Raw genomic sequence first — 20,839 nt, forward strand, 5'->3', positions numbered from 1 at the left:
TTCATGCAGAGAGCAGCCAGCCGAACAATGCAGCATTTCTCATGGCTCTATGGGATTTTCACTCTTCAAGAATGAAGTAATCACTACTCTGAGCTGTGCTGTCATTGACTAGAGTAGACTTTAATTCCCCTTCATACGCAGGCTCAGTTACAGGCCTCCAACTGTGTAGGGGTCCTTATTGTGGCTACGAAATCAGTGCAGATGGAGACGGCCGTACACACAGCTAAACCAGTTAAACTACTGGATGTACTTTTGATGCCAGACTCCCATGCTTACACTGACTGCACAGGTCAGAGGGAAAAGAGAAATGTCTCATTTCTTTAGAGAGCCACAAATATATTTCTAACGCATTTAGGAAAAATATCTCTCTGGGAAGCCTATCAAAAGGTGTGAAATGGAAATGATGCTTTCCCCTGGTCTGCATTGATAAAGATCCAGAGAAAGCCAAGGGAGTCTGTGCAGCACTCACATCACACTGAAAGCAAGTGTAGAGAGAGCTCACCTTTGTGCAGCAAAGATAGCATTCAGGATTACAGACATAATTTGTTAGGTATTTCACTGGGATCTGAATCAAACTCACTTGTTCACAAGATGTTGCTGTTAAGAAAGTATAGTTTTCTGACAAAAGAAGAGGATATCAGCCTTTTTTATTTAACACTTGCAAGACTATACCCCAGAGAAGCTGTAATGCCTGCAAAAAAACTGACTGTGGATTGCAGATGGAGAATTTGATATTTGCCTTCATAACACACAATGAGAATATTCTCTAAGGCACTTCTAAAAATCCACCTGGTTGCTAATCTAGTTAAAACATTACGTTCCATGGCAAGACTTCAGCTTCAGATTTTCTGAGTAGAAGGAGGTTAATGTTATTTTGTGAGTTTGGGGGTTTTTTTGTAACTGTACTGTTTGGTTTAGGGTAAGTTCAGCAGGAATGTATGTACACAAAAGCACAGCTATAGCCTACTCATGGCCATTCAGTAAAAAGCAGACAGCTCAAAGATGCACTGAAAAGAATAGCTGAGTGGTTGTGGTGGAAAGTACTTTTTGTGTTTTGTCTTAAGTAACAGAAAGGCAAAAGAGTGCAAAAAACATTAATCACTATTTCCTTTTCAATATTAATGTAAGTATAATCAAAAAATCCTTTTTCTTTCACTCTGCTCTTTGCATCTGATTTTACTTCCTCAAAAGTGGAATATATGTATGTGTCTTATATAGGACTTAGCCTTCTTTTTCCATATAGTCTCTTAATTTGAGCTTTATGATCCTCTTAAGATTCCTCTTGTTGACAGAAAATATGTCCAGATGATCTAAAAACTGTACTTCTGTGTTGTGTGAATGGTTATGTCCATAAATCATTTTTGTACATGTCAAGATGAATAGGTTTTACCCATATTAGCCTTAGATTCTGGATATATTATTACATACTAATTTCTTTTTTAACATTATGTATGGCAGCAACTTTTACTCTTGAAGTCAGTAACACTGTTCTTCAATCATGTGGAGAATAGATAACCTACATGGAACTAATCTCTATTTTTCCATATGTTTGGTACCCTGTTTGCAAAACATACTAAGTCTGAACAGTGTGATCAAACATGTCCCTCCTGTATGCTGTGTTAGCTACCACATGTTTGTAAAGGAAGGGAGTTTATTAGCTTTCTAGGACTAGTGAGTATACTACTTTTCCATAAGCAGGAAATCCTCAGTTCTGAAAAGAAAAAAAAGTGATACCACTTTGGTCTGAAGCCACTAACCTTTTACTTTGTTTTCCACAAAGAAGAAAAATACTAACTGCATTATTCAACTACCCACAGCAGGGCTATGTTGTATTATTCCCTCAGTAATTTGTCAGAATAATCAGCATAGCTGTTGTACAGAACAAGGCAAATTATAAAGTTTCATTTAACAAGTGCTCAGCGTACCTACTTAATACATCATTTAAATAACAATGCAGAACCAGGTCTGAGATGTTATAAAATGAACTGTGCATTTTTATTTTACTGGACCGTGTGCATTCAAGCCCTCCCAGCAGAAACTTTTTCATTGCTGTATCCTGATTTATACAGCAATCAGTGCTCCTTCTACAAGTGCAGATGTGGGTGCTGTAGCGCCATCACCTCAGAAGATGCCGCAGAGCTGTGCTGCAAAAGTGTGCTTGCTCACAGAGGAGGAAGACCAATTTGTGATGCCCATCTTTAAAAAATAAGCATCTCTGGCATGTTCTCCCAACACTGGTTTCCACTGTGATGTTTCACTGGTCTGCCTGCTCAAACACCTTCTGGCTGCTTAAACTGATTTTACTCCCCTACCTTGTCTTGGCCTCCCTTGGTTTTTGGCACAAGTGCAAGCGTGCCTGATCTGCTGAGGGGCTCACCTCCACTTGCTGCAAGAGGGGAAGGAGCAGAAATAAATGGGGAATGTAAAGGACCTACAGAGGTGCTCCCCTCGCCACTTGTTTACACTCTGAGACTTTAGCATTGCTGGCTTTTGTAAGAGCCCACCAAGTATTTTTGCATTGATGGGCATTTCCCCATCCCTCGTGAGGGTAGGGAGGTCTTTACAAAGAATCACATTCAGTGAACTTAAAACAGTGAGCGTGTAGTAACACTGGACCGTGTATCTTTTAATAATAATAATAATAATGCATGAGAATGGTAGTTTCAGATACGTATATTAAATACAGACAATGTGAAAGGAAATGCATTTCCCCCCCCAGATTTTGGGGGTTTTTGGGAAAAAGATAACAGGCATGGCTTCATAGCTCTCCCGTGTGGCTGTCACACATGAACAGAATGGAACGGCGCTGTGGACAAGAGAGGTTTGCATAAACCCGGCTCTTGAGGTGCATCATCAGCCAAGCAAATGCCTTTGCTGTTGGACCCCTGAGCTCCCTTTACACTTGTTGCAATAATGCAGGTTTAAAATTTATGGAGTTTTACTGGCAAGTAGGAGTGAGTTGCCTTCAAAAGCTGTTGAGGCTCATTTCTGTGCCCTGTTGCTGTGGACAGCAGTTGACCTTAGCTGAAAGAAACTGGAAACACAGCAGCAGCTTAACGAACATGCTGAGTTTATGCTGAATGTCATTATGCTCTTTTTTTCCACTGTGACTTCTGTAGCTTTTCTGACTTGCGGTGCTTATCATTTTATGCATTCAGCCTTTGGATGGTTAAATTAAGGTATTCTTCTGTTTATTCAAGAAAAAAATATATGAAAGATTTTGCCTCATTTTGAGCCAAAATGGTTTTGCTAGGAAAAAATACTATTTTTTCCATTACTTTATAGTTCTAAAGGTTACCCGAGTGTAAATTCACAGCTCGGTCGGTCATTCCTTGGAATAAACTACTACATCTTCTTTTTTTCACCTTGCTGTGAAGTTTTATGTTGTTAAAACTCTGGTAAAGCCAATGAAATTACCATGGTACAAGAAATACGTACCTTTGGAGAGAGAGAGGGGTGATTTATACAGTCTGATCCACACTCTCTCTGTACAAATTTAGATAAATCATTGCATGTCTTTGGTTAGGACACTCATCTTTGGTAAAAACATGCAAATTCTGAATTTGTTGCTGTAGATCTCTTGCCAAAGTCAGGAAAACTGATACAGTTTTATTCTTAAATGAAGACAAATGTCTACCCTCAGTGGTTGCATAGACTGAACACAGTCATTTTAAAGACAGATTGAATTAAACAGTTCAAAACTCTTGTAGACCAATCCAATCCATAGTGGGGGGGTTATTTTTTTAGTTCCTTTATCTTCAGCAATTTTTAAGGATTATAAATGCCATTTGGACAGTGACACAGACATACCATGAAAAGGAATATTAAATGCATTGACTGCAAAAATAAATGGCTACTATTCTTCCCTTCATGCTCTCTAAAGTTGATGCTTATTGAGTAAATGAAATTGGTTTTTGAAGTAGGTAATTCAGAAGACTGTCATTAGAAAGCATCTGAATGTTTCTCGGGAGTACCCTCTCACACACAAGGAGGATACCTGATTTAACTGTTTGAAATTTAAAGTAGCCCATGCCTGGGCGTACCTGCATCATTGAATGAATTTTGACACTGCAAATTTCTTCTCTTTGGCTTAGTGATCAGGTTCAGAGTGTTGTTCTTGAAATAAAGAGTTGTGTGTAAAAGCCTTACGTTTATTCATATCATCTCATCACTCTTATAATGTGTAGTCATTGAACTATTCAAATATAGACTGTGTACTTTTTTAATAGCTTTGAGAATTATTTTGTATGATGATTTTTTTAAATGAATGTGTACTCTAATAACAAAGCTGAAGATTTTACAGGAGTCACATTTTTAAGCAGTGTTTGTATACATTTTAACACTTTTTATATTTTCTATTATGATTTTGTATATTTTTATGTATGCACAGTGTACAGATTTTTTCCTGTAAATAAAACATTTGTTTTCATTTGTTTAGGAGTGCTGGTCTTTTCATATAGCCTTGAGTGAATGACAATGAACTGCAGGTAGAACAAAACGGGAAGGTGCCCGTCTGTTCTGCCCACAATTGCAATGAAATTTCAAATGGAAACAGACAGACTGACAAGTAGCTTTCACAGTAAACTACAGAAAAGAGGCAAATATTGTAAAGCCAGTTTTACTTCAAAATGAGTATGTCTACCCAAGCAGCTGCTCTAGGATTCCCCTGAGAGAATACACCATACTGCTCTATGTTTGGCAGTAAATTTCTTGGGCTAGTCAAGCCCTCTAAGGAGGTCACGTTCTGATGACTTGATACTGTACTCAAAATTCTGGTAAACTTCAGCTAAATGGCTGTGCCACCCATTCAAGGAATCCAGTGTCATGTTTTAAAGAATAAGAACAGACCTTTTTATCAGTTATTAATTAAAATGAAAAACAACTTCCTAAAGGGAAAACATAACTTGCCATTCAGTTTGTGATGAAATACCATAAAATTTTACCACTACAAGTCTGCTTACATCCATTAAATGTGAGGCATTCTGCTGCTTTTGGTAGTCTGAACTGTGCAGTGGCCGGAGTTGGGCCAGTGGAGGTGATAGTCATTGTTTTCATCCCAGGGAGTCACCGTGAGTCCATGCTGACAATAAAGCTAGTTACACATTAGTGGAACAATGGAAGTTGGACTGCTGTCACATAAACTCCCGGCAGCCAGTAATCATGCAGCTCATCCCATGTATTACACCAGCTCCTGGCAGGCAGTGTTGAGGGGCTAATTACTATATGTCATGATATGCAAGTAACACCTCTCAGAAAATGCAGAACAATGAGCTCCGCTAGGGGATAAACTGAATGCTGGGATGCATGAACGAAGCAACTAATGGATGCTTTTCAAATTGATCAACTTTGCTTTTACTGTATTTTTTTCCCATTTAAAAAACAACAACAAAACACTATCACTATTCCATCTAATAAAGTGCTCAGTCGACTTCATTGTCTACAGTGTGAGAGAGGACATTCTTTTCTTACTGCAAACAAACCAGTATTACAGGAGGAGGTTGAAACCCATGAACTATATTGGATGAGGTACAGAGAACATCTTGCTGTACTCCCTATTCTTTAGCAATTACAGCTGTAGGAGGCGTGACATTACCTTTCTGATCATATCTCTGGGAACCTTGAAGGCAACTCATTTTCAGGTTTATTCCCAAAATTTGACTGCCCTTTTCTGAAAAACATGCCTTTGAAGGAAGTATCTTTTATCTATTTATTCATAGAAGTCATCTGTGTTTCATTTGAGCAGCTGAAGGGCATAGTTCCCTGACAGGTTCAACTTCATACAGGCATTTTGGCCCATTTTATCTGCATTATTAGCTTGCCTATTGTGATCTGGCTGAAAGACGTGTCAGGATGAGTGCTCCAACTTTCTGTCCTGACTGCAGCATGAACCTGTTGAAGTGATTCTCCCCCTCTGCTCTGGTGAGACCCCACCTGCAGTGCTGCATCCAGCTCTGGGGCCCTCAGCACAGGAGAGACATGGACCTGTTGGAGCAGGTCCAGAGGAGGGCCACAAAGATGATCAGAGGGATGGAACACCTCTCCTGTGGAGAGAGCCTGAGAGAGTTAGGGTTGTTCAGGCTGCAGAAGAGATGGCTTCAGGGAGATCTTATTGCAGCCTTTCAGTACTTAAAGGGGGCTTATAAGAAAGATGGGGACAGACTTTTTAATAGACTCTGTTGCAACAGGACAAGGGATAATGGTTTTAAACTAAAAGAGGGTAGATTTAGACCAGATACAAAGAAGATTATTTTTTTTTACAATGAGGGCGGCGAAACACTGGAACAGAGAGGTGGTAGATGCTCCGTCTCTGAAAACGTTCGAGGCCAGGCTGGACCGGGCTCTGAGCAACCTGAGCTAGTTAAAGATGAGCCTGCTGATTGCAGGGGGGTTGGACTAGGTGATCTTTAAAGGTCTCTTCCAACACAAACTATTCTAACTATATAGTAAAAACAGCTAGACAAGCAAGGGAGCCAGTCTTCTGCTATCATCACACCCACCACCTTCTTCTGCAGGAAACTGCACCTGCAGCAGTGTTTTAGTAGTAACTTACTGTGGGACTACTTCATCAGTCAGTATAAAGAGTTCACTAATGCTTGTGGTTTGGTTGGACTTCTGTTCTAGCTCTCCTGGCATCTTGATCTTTCCAGGGTAACAAGTGGATAATTTGATTGTTTCATTAAAATAGCATGAATTTATCTGCTGCACCCCAAAACCTACCGATGTCCACTCCATACATGTATCTTTCCTTATTTTTAATATTCAGATTCTACTTCCTTGTTAAGTTTCTCCAGATAGAGCCCTTCAAATAAATTACTGCACTTTTGTGGAAGTACACCCTGACCCCTTAGCTTCATGCCTCGATACCCAAGGCAAGTTAGAAGTGCATGCCCTCTTACTTCTTTTTCCTAAAAATACGCTAATGTTCAAGTAAAAGCTTATTAAGTTTGATGGAAATGCTAACTGAATATATTAAAATGATAGAGAACTAACCGTAATGCAGTTATATGGTGTGGGTTTTTCACTGGAGGCACAGTAGCCAACAAAAAACCAGCAGTGCAAGCAGGTTGTGACAAATCACAGGAGGAGACTGATGGTGTGATTGCTGGATTCTTCAAAATTACAAAAGTAAGAAATGGGTCCAGGCAAGGAAGGGAGAGAAAGGAATGACAAAACACAGCAAGGAGGGAGAAAGAAACGTCTAGAGAGAGGTACCATACCAGATGGAAAGACAGAACTGCTGCTCTTTCCTAATAGTTGCTTAATTGGTTTTGGCTCTTTGTTTTGTCTTTCTTTCTGCACATTTGGAGAGGAACCCAACTCATCTGTTGGTGCTTATCTTGCTTCTGTCAGGTTTAGTGTGCTGCTGTGTGACCTTAAAATGAAGAAGAACTAAGGTAGAGTTAAGAACAGTAATTGACTTCTGCTGGTGCTCAGCTTCTTTGTAAACTCATGAATCCCACAAATTAGACTGAGGAAAGACTAACAGGGTTACATTGCTACACTGAACAGTGTTCCCCATGTGCTCACAGTCATCTGTATGATAACTGAAATAAGAAAACCCATTTCCTCTGGTGATCTGTTTCTGTGCACAGACAAATACAAATCAAATACCCTCTTGCTTACAGGATGCTGACAGAAAAGGGGTAATTACTGTAGCAACAACTCTTTATATGCTTGTGAGAGGACTCCAGAAACCCTGAGGGATTCAGGAGGACAAGCAACAGCCACCACAGCTGCCTTGATTTTATGGAAGCAGCCAGAGGAGAAAATTGCTACCAGTACTGACTTCAGGCTGCTTCAGCTGCTGTTAATTGCCTTGCTCCCGGACAGTCATCTGACTGCAAGTGACCTCCCTGATTAAAACATCTTGCTGGCCACCTTCTGAACAGTGGGGTTTTTCCACTCTCTGTCCTGGAGTGCTGGTTAATGGTGTACTGGCTTCATCCTGCACTGTTGCTACTACGTGCAACAGGTATGTCTCCTCTGCTGGTGAGGTCTTGGGGCTGGGGTGGGTGGGTAATGGAAGAAGTTTGGGGGTTTCTGGATTGTTTTCTATAAAGCTAGAAAAAAAAATTTTTTTTCTTTTAAGCATAGTTTAGTCATGCTTACAGGAGTTCAGTAAGGTGTAATATGAACATGCCTCAAGAAGCTAGAGTTCATGACTTGTCTCTTTTGTAGACTAAGTGACATTTCTGATCCAAAGTATCTACACCTTGGATTAAAACAGGGACAGCAGGAATAATCATTTGGCAAGTTAAGGCAAGAAACATGAGATGGGTTTCTTGTGCAAGCTAAAAGTGCCTGAAGTCTACCCCTAGGTCCAGCCTTACTGCCCATGAGGCACGTAAGCCAGGAGGCTCTATAAGGTGCTATATCCTGAGGACAGGTGTATGGGCAGATCACCGGGAGGGAAAGGTGGGGAAAGTTCTGCTCTTGACTGGTTTCTGAGCCTGCTTTTTCAGAAAAGAGGACAGGAGGATTTGCTGGAGCTTCCTACTGGACAAAGCATTATTTTCCTTCCCCAGCAGTATTCCTCTCTGGAGGTGTCGAGTTGTTTTTCAGTTACTTTCAGTGCTTGTTTTCTTCTATATAAATTAAATTATAAGCTATCTGATGGAACTAATTTAGATTTTACAAATGCACGGGGCTGAATGTAGCTATCAGGCCATTAGGCATTTTAATGCGCAGCTGGAGCATCCCAAGAATAGTAGAGATGAGAAGAAAAAAAAAATCAATAAGCTGTTACCAAAATAATACTAACGAAGTTGTTCTATGGTAGAAGGGCAGAGAAGGCAGAAACAGAAGAGCATATACCAATGTCAGAAATATTACCTTATTTTCAGGAATGTAGCATAGTATTCAGATAACCCTTGATCGTGTAAAAGTATTCTTTTTAGATAACTCCTTATGAAATATGCTTTTTCACATGAAGTGAACAAAGTGAGAGATCAAAGCTGCAGGGATCATAAGCCGGGGGTAGTTATTTTCTTAAAGGAAACAGAGAGGAACTTTTCTTTACCCATACTTTAATGTAACCAGCATGGCTGCTGAACTTCAAAAGGACTGGTTCTGCACATGAAAGCACAATATTAACAATGCTACTATGTCTTCAATGCACATCACTGTTGCTTTCAATGGGGTTTATCACTGCAGGAAAAAAAGACCAGTTGTCCTGTTTATCTCACACATGCTTTTCCCTGGCCTTAAGCAGAGCTGCTAAAACCCATTCAGTATACAAAAGAAGTAGCGTATGTGAAGTTAATTCCTCCTACCTAAAAGAAACTTAAGAAGAGTTTCCTAAAGCAATGTGAGGAACAAAACCAGGAAAAAACTTCACTGAATAGCAACAAAATGGATCCTGCTTCTATTTCGTATTCCCATTTCATTAAGTCAGAATTGTTTAGGGCTTTGCAGTGTGATTGATGGATTCTAACTGAGGCAGCAGCAAATATACCAGTCCCTACAGTAACATCTTGCTCATGAGGAAAAATGAAGGGTCTATTACTACTGCAATATGGGATGAGTGATTGCAGGTCATTTTGAAATAACTGCCATTTTACTGAAAGCTCAAAGCATAACAATGAGAAGTATTTTGACACTTGAAAATGTGTTTATTCTTGCATTTTCATTTCCCCAGTTTCTTCTTGTATTTTCAGTTCTTCACCTGTGGACTCTGGATAAGCCCACAATTCTGCTATGTCTAAAGTACATTAATATATACTTGTAGAAATGTGATCTTACTGCGTTCTTCTTTTTCTGTGGGTTATGAGCTGCATATTCTTGGCTCTGTGTGTAACGCGTGTTTAGGGAACAGTTCTTCCAGTTGTTCCTTACAGAGTTTCACTTAGGCCGAGACCAAGAACACCACGCAAGGAAATCCAAAGCCTTATTATCATGAGATTATTTTTTGTAGCATGATACTGTTCTCTGTTTTCCCTTGTGAATTACTCAGGATCTTTTTGCTTAAGCGTGGGTCACTGTCTTGCTTTCTGCTAACACTCACACACACAAAAGCCTCAGCAGCTCTTGAGCATTGTTATCTACTGAGTCTTCCCTAGCATTATCTTTCATTCTGCCTCTGGCTACAACAGAGGTTCTTATGAGCTCTCCCTTCCCCCAGATTCCCATACCACCTGCCCCATTGCTACAGCTTCTATTGTCTAATATGACCTTTCCATCAGTTGCTATAATTGACATACTGGAGGTACTCTGATATGGGTATGCTAGAAGAACCTTTTAATTACCAGATATGCATCCTGCTGCTGGATGAGGGCTCTTATTATAGAGCTCACACTGTTTTTCAGGCAATAAGAACTGGAGTGTAGTAAGTGGCTATAAGGGATGGGAACAAGTCTTTCTGTTGTGGTATTTTTTTTTTTAATCTTTATCTTGGTTTGCAGATAATTAGGTATTGATTTTACACAAGACAGAATTAGAAATTACCAAGGAGTCGTTTGAGTTGTGACTGTGTTTTGGTAGCAGTTTGGTTTTATGTGTAAGTAATACAACAACAGAACAAAAAGGGTTGGGGAATCAGAATTTCTGTTGTGACAGAATTTTTAATTCTTCTACAATTTCTTTCTTATCTCAGACAAAATCAAAATAAATTATCAAAAAAAAGCCAGACAAAACCTTAGACTTTCAAAATATCCAATTACAGGTAGATGCCTTCAGGGAATTACGGTTCAGCCTCATTTTGCCTGTTGCCCTATAAGCTAGGTCTCTGGGCTGGGCTACGTTTCACTGCATGTCATCCCCTAAGTGAGCCACCACTGTTCCTGCACTGGTGCATGGGGGATGCAGTCTGGTAAGAGACCTTGATTTGCCTGGGTGAAGGACAGTGTTTTTCATTGAAGACATATTTTACAGCAGTCATTGTGTAGAGGATTAGGCATGGGCATCTGGCCTGAAATGGGACGTTTCATCCTTATTTTTTTCCATGCTTAAAATAAAATTATCAGTTTCTAATTTTACAGAAACCACATTTTGCACTGAGAAAATGCATTAATGGGAAATTGCCCAGCAAATTAAAAACTGCCTGGTTTTTGTTTTATAACTCACACAGAAATTCCTTGATTTTGATGCTGGTCATCACTGAGAGAGAAGACAGTGAAAGTGAAAAGGAAGAAAAGTTATATATGTTTTTGGTTAACCTTTGAATTCTATTTGTAGTGTATTCCTATTGGCCTAAAACCAGCACACACAGAAGTCTAATAAAGCCCTGGATGAGTTGCAAGGTCTTGAGTAAGTATTTCCCCTAAAGGGATAAAATATTACATCTGAAGCAGGGTCATCCATAAAGTGCTCCGTATACAGTAGCTGTACCCTATATAATGCACCCCTGCATATTTCCGTACACCCATTCTGAAAATCTGGTCCTAATTTAGATAAAAGGATTGAAGAAGTCACTGCAGAGCTGATGTTCGTGTTTTCAGTTCAGATTCTGAAGATAATAATAATAAAGAGAGTTAAGCACTGCAAGAAGAAAACAAGGAAACAGGAAATAACTCCTAATGCATTGAAGTGTTGGTCCTCTACTAACATCCAGTGAACTCCTAAAAAGTTGTTTCACAGATGAACTACATGGTGCCAAGCATGATTACCAAAAGGGTTATAAAATTGCAATAATTGGGGTTTTATTTTAATTTTTCATAATTTCAGAAAGCTAAGAGTTATTACAGGGGAAATATAGAAGAGGAAAGCACTATGAAGCCAATGTGTCATTCCCTGGAGTGTTGCTTTTGCCACCACATGCCCATGCCACAAGAGTGATCCATGGCCTACAAAGCAATGGGATACAACTAATGAAAGATAGGACCTTTGCAGTACTGCTTTTGCCGTGACTACACAACAGTGATGGCAACTGGGCATATTCTTGGTCACAGGCGTTTGCCCAGTATCAAGAGCACTGACTACTTTGGAGCATGAGATTATGTGTAGCAAAGAGTAGTACTAAACATTCTTGTAATTGTGTTTAGATTTGACATCAGTAGGATAGGATAGAATTGAATAGTTCCAGTTGGAAGGGACCTACAGTGATCATCTAGTCCAACTGTCTGCTGCTTCAGGGCTGACCAAAAGTTAAAGCATGTTGTCAAGGGTGTTGTCCAAATGCCTCTTAACCACTGACAGGCTTGGGGCATCAACCGCCTCTCTAGGAAGCCTGTTCCAGTGTTTGATCGCTTCTCAGTAAATAAATGAACCCCAGTATCTAGTCTGGTCCTCCCCTCATGCAGCTTTGAACTGTTCCCACATGGCCCGTCACTGAATACTGGGCAGAAGAGATCAGCAAAGATGAATAGCCTAGGTCACTGGGGGAAATGAAAAGAATTAAAACTAGTTCAGCCTAACAATATGGAGACAGAAGGTTAACTGTTTGCGGTGTCCAAGTATGAAGAGAAAACAACTACTAAAGAAGGAGGGCTCTTTGAGTAAATCAGGAATAAAGGTTTACAAACTGGCTACAAATAAATTTAGTTTGAAAGCAGTTACTAAGCTAAACACAGTAACAAAGCTCTGCAACATCTACTTCACAAGACAAGGAACTTCAAATTTGTTTTCATTTGGACACTGTCAAATTTCTGAATTGCATTAAATGATGCAGTTTATAATGAAAAGGGATTTATTCTAATGAATTACAGGCCCAGTATAGTTTTATGTTGTATTTTCCATACCCTGGCAACCATTATTTCCTTGAGTACCACGGCTTTTTTGCCCTGAAGGAAAAAGAACATCATGATTAAATCATAAAGTTCTACAGATTTGAATTAGACTTGCCATGCAAGTTCATGAGGTTTTGAGCAGTAATCTAACCTTTGATCCTCAAATTTCTCCTGCTGTAAAACTAGGATGATGATAATTAACTGCTTTACAAGAATGTTAATTGATTTAATCCACAACAATATTTGTTTAGAGGAGGTTACATAAAGGCCAAAAAATAAGTCCCTGACTAGGAAATCTCATTTTGTTTTTCTCTCCATCCACCTAATCTGAAATGATTGTTTCTTGAATTGTTAGCTGGATACACGACTGCAAAGATATACCTGGTGGACACAGTAAAACTCTGAGAAGTAATGTCAGCTGACACAAAATATACAAAAAACATCTTGCTTTGGATAAAATTTTAGTATTATGCCACTGCCACATCAGTAGAGATTATTCAGTAATTGAACAGGAGAGGAAAATGAGAGATTCTATTACCTCCAGGGTTACACTTAGTTTTTCAAATCTTTCTCATCTGTTGAATTTGATTGTCCTCATAAAGCAACTAAATTCTTTCTTTACATAATCTTTTGCATTGCATTAGAGATTCTTTTTTCCTCAGCTGACCTGTGCCTGCATTCAGCTTTGAAATGCTAAATTGCACCAAATACATAGCTGGAGTCCTACCTGTAAAATGTGCGCATATTATAGGAAAGCAGAAGCATCAGAATTAAAATGGGGAATTTTGAGGCTAAATTAATGCTTGACCTTAGTGAGACCAAGGCATGGGGTAAAATTCAGTCTGATTCCTGACCTGGCATTGCAGCTGAGATCACTGCAACAGAAGATCCCGTAACATCCATTCAGTGTGGCTTGGCAATGCTATTTTGAAGACCAGAGACATCTAATATGGATGTCTCTTCCCACTTCCACAAAGCCCCATGTTTCTCCACTGTTATGAAAAGAGCAATATAGGATGAGACATCAACTTACTAGATGCTGTTTAAAATCATATATAAAGTAAAGAGATATTGCTGCCTGTTACCTTCTGTGTCTTCCAGAAAGGAAAATCTTTTAACTGGATCTCATTTCCATTACTGCATTCCCTAGCCATAAGTTTTAAGTCATTACATAGTCTAAAACACATGAGCTTATCCTGTGTTTGTGTTCATTCATGTGTATTAGTTTCCAACTTCATTTAATATTTTGCTTGCATGAGAGGTGGCCTGGCTGCCTGCTTCCTACTTTTGCCCTGGGTCTAAAGAAGCAAGTCCTAAACCCTTCTGTGATATTGAAGCCAGTTTCATCCCCAGAGAGCATCCACGTGACAGGCAGGACAAAGCTGAGCTCATAGAATCATTTAGGTTGGAAAAGACCGTGTCAACATATTCATACAGGTTGTACCAAGGATGTAGCCTGGGGCAACATGAAGGCTGGCTTGGGATGCTTGGGACCCTAGTTAAATGCCCAGATTATTTACCTGAACTGATCTTTTTGTCATGAGCTTCGAGAGAAATTCCTAAAGTAATTTTGAGCTCACTGTGTGAAATGCAGTTATACCTTATGACAGCAGCAAAGGTGTCCTTGAGACCTTTCTTGTCTTTGCCTCTCAACTTTACAAAGGCATAACAGTTCTACACACGAGGTTCAGGTCTCATTGAGGAACACCCTTTAAGTACATTTTTATTATTCCAAACTCATTGTCCACCAGAAAAAGAAAAAAAGTCTTTGCAGTTGGCTTAGTTTTTCCATTCTTTCTATTTAATTTGTCCCTCACCCAGCCTCCCCCCTACAATACATGATAGATCTAGAAAGATCACAATATTAATTATTTTCAAGTAAGTGCGTATACCCTTTTCAGCATCACTTCCCCAAATCCTTGGGGAAAATGACAGCATCAGCTTTTATTTTTAAAAGTCCAATGATTTTAATACAAGAAGACAGAGAGTAGAAATCAAACTGCTAATCAGGGCCTTTTGCTCACATATAATACATCCCTTCCCTTACAGCAGGGGTCCTCAAACTTTTTAACCAGGGGGCCGGCGCGCGGATGAAGTGGCAGGCAGTCATCTGCGGCTGCTTGGTTCCCTCCCCCCAACCCCCGGCGGGGGGAGGGCAGGGGGTGTCTGTAAATACCGGGGGCCGGATTGAGGACCCTGGGGGGCCGTATCTGGCCCACAGGCATCTCCCTCCTTTTGCTCAGAGGCATTTCTGACACCAGAAATTGCACATTGCTGATTCAGTGTTTGAGTGGACTTTCTTCCCAATTGTAATACGCAAAACAGTGTAAGATGTGCTAGCCTGAGTTTCGGTAGCCCAGGGAGCCTTAGGTGTGCTACCTGAAGTGACTGAAGTGTGGAAGTAGTTAGCCAGAAGCCCTTCACGAGCTGCAGTGGAGCAAGGCTATTTCACATCAAAAAAGGTTGTGACTTAGGTAATCTGATCAGTGGTTGCCAAGCAATTGGTTCTGTAGATCTCTGAGTGATACAGGTGTAACTTGGCTCAAATTTGGCTGTCAGTAGCACTGCAGCAAATTCCTATTTTCTCTGAGTGCTGACTGGAAATTACGTGAAATAGTGAGTGCAGATTCTCTCAATCTCCCTGTTGTCTCATCCATACCCTCTCAAGCACTCATTATTCATATCTTGACTTCTCTGTATCAATAAAAAGTCAACTTCTGATACATACGATAAGTTTAACCTCAAAAGCTGCTACACCATTATGTTATCCAGCTAATGATCCCTGGTAATCAGTGCAGTACGTCCTCACGTAGTTACACTAGGCAGAAAGCTCTTCTATGTCATGGTTCCTGTGGAATCCATGAAAGCAAGATGCCTCCAGTGATCGTCTCCTCAACAGCAAGCCCATGGCTACAAGAAAGCTCTATATCTCTTGGGTGAATGCTTATTACTTGCTTGCATGTGGCACAAAAGCAAGTTTCTGTCAGAACTGACATGGTAAAAGGAAGGTAGTTGAAGCTGTCATTAGAAATTTGTTTGAGGTGGCTACACAGATGGAAGTTTGAAGAGCGACAATGCAAATTTGACAGGGAGCTGTGATAGGAATAAAAGGCACTAAGAGAAGTAAGAGAAGATGAAACAGAAAATCTGCATAACCACATTAACTGTATAAATATAAAGGACTGATGCACTGAAAGCCTAAGCATGCTGACCCTGCCCAGCTTGCTCTGGCAACTGGGGCACAGTGCCAGCCCTGCCCGCATGCTACTTGGGCCTGTGTGCTGCATTTTTGGGGACCCATCCTTTGACAAGGGCTGCCCCAGGCACGTACGGCCCTGTAGCCAAGGGGCAAAAAAGCTATCCATAGCAAGAGAACAGGGAAAATGGAGTCTTCTTCTCTACTGTCTCCTCCAGCTCCCCCCAAACATCACTCGGTCTTGGGCAGTTTAGTGCTTTACAGCTTTGTCAACAAAGCTTAATGTCTGCCTGGCATGATATTAGCAGCCCAGCAACAGTCCAGCTTAAAAAAGTGCATCTCTCTCCTCCTGGAGGACAGCAGAAGAAGGAGAGCGGGGTGTCCCATGCCAACCCACCTAAGGGAGTCCCCAGACCTGGAAAGAAATTCACGGGAAGGTCAGGTTTGGAAGGCACCTCTGCAGATCACCCAGTCCAAGCCCCTGCTACGGCAGGGTCACCCACAGCAGGTTGCACAGAGTCGTGTCCAGGCGGGTTTGAATGTCCCCAGAGAAGGAGACTGCACAGCCCCTCTGGGCAGCCTGTCCCAGGGCTCCGTCACCCTCAAGGTAAAGGAGTTCTTCCTCACGTTCAGGTGGAACTCCCTCTGTTGCAGTTTGTGCCCATTGCCCCTTGTCCTGTCACCGGGCACCACTGAAAAGAGCCTGTCCCCATCCTCTTGACACTCGCCCTTATGATATTTGTCCGCACTGGTCAGATCCCCACTTGGTCTTCTCCACGCTAAGCAGCCCCAGGTCTCTCAGCCTTTTCTCACAAGGGAGATGCTCCATTCCCTCATCACCCCTCCACTGGACCCTCCCCAGTAGTTCCCTGTCCCTCTGGAACTGGGGAGCCCAGCACCGGGCACAGCACTCCAGGTGTCGCCTCACCAGGGCAGAGCAGAGGGGGAGGATCACCTCCCTCGACCTGCTGGCCATGCTGCTCCTCATGCACCCCAGGGTGCCATTTGCCTTGGCCATGGGGACACACTGCTGGCTCGTGGGCAGCTTGGGGTCCACCAGAACTCCCTGGTCCTTGTCTGTAGAGCTGTCTTCCAGCAGGTCAAATTCACCATTTTCCTCAGTATTCTACCACCTCAGGTCAGTGTAAAAGGCAATGGGAGGGACAAAACTTTTTATCTGGGGTTCCTGGACTATGAAAGTGACTCAGGACCTGCTTGAGAGTTAACGTAAGGGTGTGCTCCGCAGGATGAGTTTTAAGGCTGATTCAGAGGCTGGTGGTTCCCCAGTATTCCACATTGATTTATGATAGCTGGAAGCTATCACCACAGCTGCAGTCAACCAATGCCTTTTTGCAATCGTCAGTGCATGTCCCAAAGCAAAAAATTTATCTTACGCTTGGAGAACTAAAAATTAAGCCATATGTTCCCAGTGTATTTATAAGATGCAAGAGTAAATAGCCTACTGGGGTGTCTCACATCTGAACAGAGCGCTGTGAAAAATGCAGCCCACATAATTTCTGTGTTGGGAGGCACCAGCCTACTATGAAATTCTCAGCTAAGCATGACGACCAGAAAAGCTGAGTGTCGGGAAGAAGACAGCTTTTTCTAAGATGTTAAATTTTAAAAAAAGAATGAGAACAACTAGAGAGTAGCTGAGGTGCTGAGAATACCAGTGATGCATCGGATGAGGATGTCATTGTTTTTCCTGTTCTGAAAGGAAGGAGAACAGACGGAGAGATGGTTTCACCCTTTTGAGTGAAGCTCATTCCTCAGTGTCAGGTAAAAGCAATTCTTTTTACTGCTAATACACAGTGGCACAGCCAATGAGAGCTGTAGATTAACGCTAGGCATTAGCTGGTATTTTGGGTTTATTACAGTGAAACATATTTACTCCACATCTGACCGAGCTCCTTTTCAGGAGGGACTTTTGTTTTGATTTCTGCAACAGTAAGCCAGCTAACTATGGAAAAACCCAACCCATACAGTGATTTCCAGCTGACAACTAATGATCCACCATCCAAGACTGATTTGACTTTGCCCCCTTGCATTTTTTTCTTAAATGGTGGCAGCTGTGGAACAGTAGGCAGTGGGAAACAAATGGAACATTCTCAGTGTTCAAAGAGAGAAATTTAATACATCATTCTTGCATGTGACTGGAGACTAAGGACAGACATTTAAGAAACTCTGCCATGGTGCTCCTGAATTGTTGCACAGCCTTTTCAGTTCCTGCCACTAAGAAAACAGGCTGCTTTGCCTCAAGACTGTCCTAACAGGTCTCCCCCTTGCAGACAGATCATTCCACACTGATCCGTCCTTCTAAGAGATGATAAACTGGATCAACAGTAAACCCCATATTGAGAAACAAGCACTCAGAAGTATTTCCTTTGTAGCTGAAAGAGGCAGCTACTGCAAGGAAAGAGTGATTTTAGACAGCGTGCTACATTCCTGTGATGTGCAAGCACCCTGGTTTTATTCTTGCTAATGAACTTTTTCTTAACAAGTGAGCCTTTGCTTATTGTCTCAGCACACCCACAGCAGCATGACTGTCTCGTATGATTTTGATGCTGCAGAAAACACAGTTCTCAATATCTGCAAGGAGCATTTTGAGAATATAAAACCAGCCTTAATTGTGTATTATCTGTGGCTGCACGGTTGTCAGCACAGGTAATTGTGCATGTGACTGTTCTTGAGACATATAAAGACACCCAAGGCTCTGTGCTGAGTTCATGTGTTTTAGGATGCATCTCTTTACCCTGGCATCCATGCTCTTGCTATTTGGGATGTGTTCCATGTGTAGACAATACCAAAATGTCCTTGTGATCCCTGTTATAGCCTGCTCCAGTTGACCACAGCACAGTCAGATGATCTCACGGAAGTCAAGGACCTCAGTCAAAATGCAAGGAGAATAAAGAAGCAAGACAGATGCTGCTGTTGAGAAGTTTCCATATGAAATACAATAAAAGGTAAGAGGACGGAGAAAAAGTTACTGTTTTGCTTCAGCATTAGCACTTTTCAAATGGAGCGCTCTATCTTTTTCAACATCAGCTCAAACTAAACTTTGGAAATGAAGTATTGGTCTTGGGGAAGGCAATAGTACTTTTTCCTTCTAATTTCAGAGAGGTTTCACAGCTTGCCTGAGATCTCTCCATTGAACTCCAGGAGTAGATTCATTCCTTGTTTAAGAACTTTAGGTTACATGAACCAGACCAAGAATGATCTCAGGCTGTGGCAAAATTGGAATGTACTTGGCTGTTAGATTCAGCTTTTCCCTTGTCTCAGCTCCATAGTAATATAATACTGCTGTTGATAAATACTATGGGCAAGCTCCAGCATACACTGAACAAGAAAGGATAAAGGAGGTTTATTTGTTTATAATAGTGTAATGGAGATAATGAAGAAAGGAAATTGAGAACAACCTCTAAAACACAATGTAATAAAAAGATAAGGTGTTCTTACAGAACATGCATATTTTCCAGATTCCTCACTGCAAAACACTTTTAAAACTTCCAGATCTGCCATTATCAAACTTTAGAACTGTCAACACAGAAACATTAGGAAGTTCACTTTCATGTACTGAAAATGCCATTTACAGGAATGAGGGACCTGAACTGGATGTAAGCATTTTCAAAGTGTTAGAATTGGCCTTGGTCCTCATGAGACAAAATTAATTAACTATTTTGGCATATAGGTGAACTGGGAATTTAACAGGAAGGATGTAGAAGTCCACAAGAACTGTAATTGCAATGACCATTTGTTTTCAAGGTGATCTGTCATGCAAATGGTCTCCTCCTTTATATTGTTTTCAAGGTAATGAAATCTCTTCCTCTTCTCATCTCTGTTCCCCTCCCCGACACATACACACAATGTTTTCAGTATTCCTGTAAATAGATGCCTGCCTTTGGCAACTAACTCTGCAGCATACAAATTAACACCCGCTGTGCCCTCACAAGAACACAAGCAATTTCAGTAAGCAAATGTTTATCTGTTATTCCTATCTAGCAATAGATTGTTGATTGCAAACACTTCCACCCCAAGCCTCCAGTAATATCATTTGGACAAGCCTTGAATGTCCTTCCCGTAAAGACACACCTTAGGACTGGTAGTCACAGCGGTCAAGTATGCCGGACAGACCCTGATGAAAACACAAAAATAATAGAAGTCTTACCTGCTTATTCATAAGTATGTAGATAATGGGATTGCAAACAGTGCTGCTTTTTGCCAGGATGGAAGGTATGACGCTTGCAACTGGCGTCACCACACCTGGCTTACCAAATGTTGCAAGTAAAGCTATAACTCCATAGGGAATCCAACACACGAGATAACAGATCACTGTAGTGATCACCATGAACAGTACGTGGAATTCTCTTTTGCGGGCAGCGTTCTTGTGGATTTTTCCAACCTAAGGAAATGTGATAAAAGATAGAATTTAAGAAACTGAGCTGTTGGATTGATTGCTTTATCAGCTATTGGTCTTGGGTCAGCAATGATAATCAACATTGTAGTTCCAGAAGCATAATAAACACAAACCCAAAAGTGAGTGAATGCAGTGGGAAAGCTTCATTGTCCTCATCAGGCACTAGGGGAAGGCCTGCAGGCATCAGGCTGTATGCCAGCATAAACCAGAGCCCCAGTGGAGGCTGGAGGAAAAGCAGAAAGGTGACAAAGTCCTTAATGGCTGGTAGGTCACCTCCGCTTGCTCTTCAGGTATGGCATTTTGTATAATTGTACATTTTCACTCAGGTTATTCTAGTACAGTGGGCTTGCTTGAGATTGAGAAGCATTACAAAGCACAAGTGAACCAACGGAAGCATTTTCTGTTAGGGGTGTGGAAAGAGCAGAGCAAATCTAGGACTGTGCTTAGTACCTGTGTCCTTGGATGTTTACATGGCTTGGCTAGATAAAGCCTCAGCTGGCCTGGTGTAGTGTTGGCAATGGTTGCATTTGGAGCGGGACGCTAGAGAAGCCTTGCAAACAACACTTT

The 20,839-nt window shown here is 41.2% G+C and overlaps 1 protein-coding gene across 1 annotated transcript in view; it reads right to left on the reverse strand.

The window, feature by feature from the left end:
• The window catches only part of LOC119143583 (pinopsin-like), a 92,504-nt gene that overhangs the window by 7,254 nt on the left and 64,411 nt on the right, over window positions 1-20,839 (reverse strand). Inside the window, exon 4 of the mRNA XM_037377970.1 lies at window positions 20,024-20,257. Within this exon, the coding sequence (XP_037233867.1) occupies window positions 20,024-20,257 (234 nt within the window). The remainder of the gene's footprint in view (window positions 1-20,023; window positions 20,258-20,839) is intronic.

The sequence above is a fragment of the Falco rusticolus genome, chromosome 2 (assembly GCF_015220075.1).
Source record: "Falco rusticolus isolate bFalRus1 chromosome 2, bFalRus1.pri, whole genome shotgun sequence".
NCBI lineage: Eukaryota > Metazoa > Chordata > Aves > Falconiformes > Falconidae > Falco > Falco rusticolus.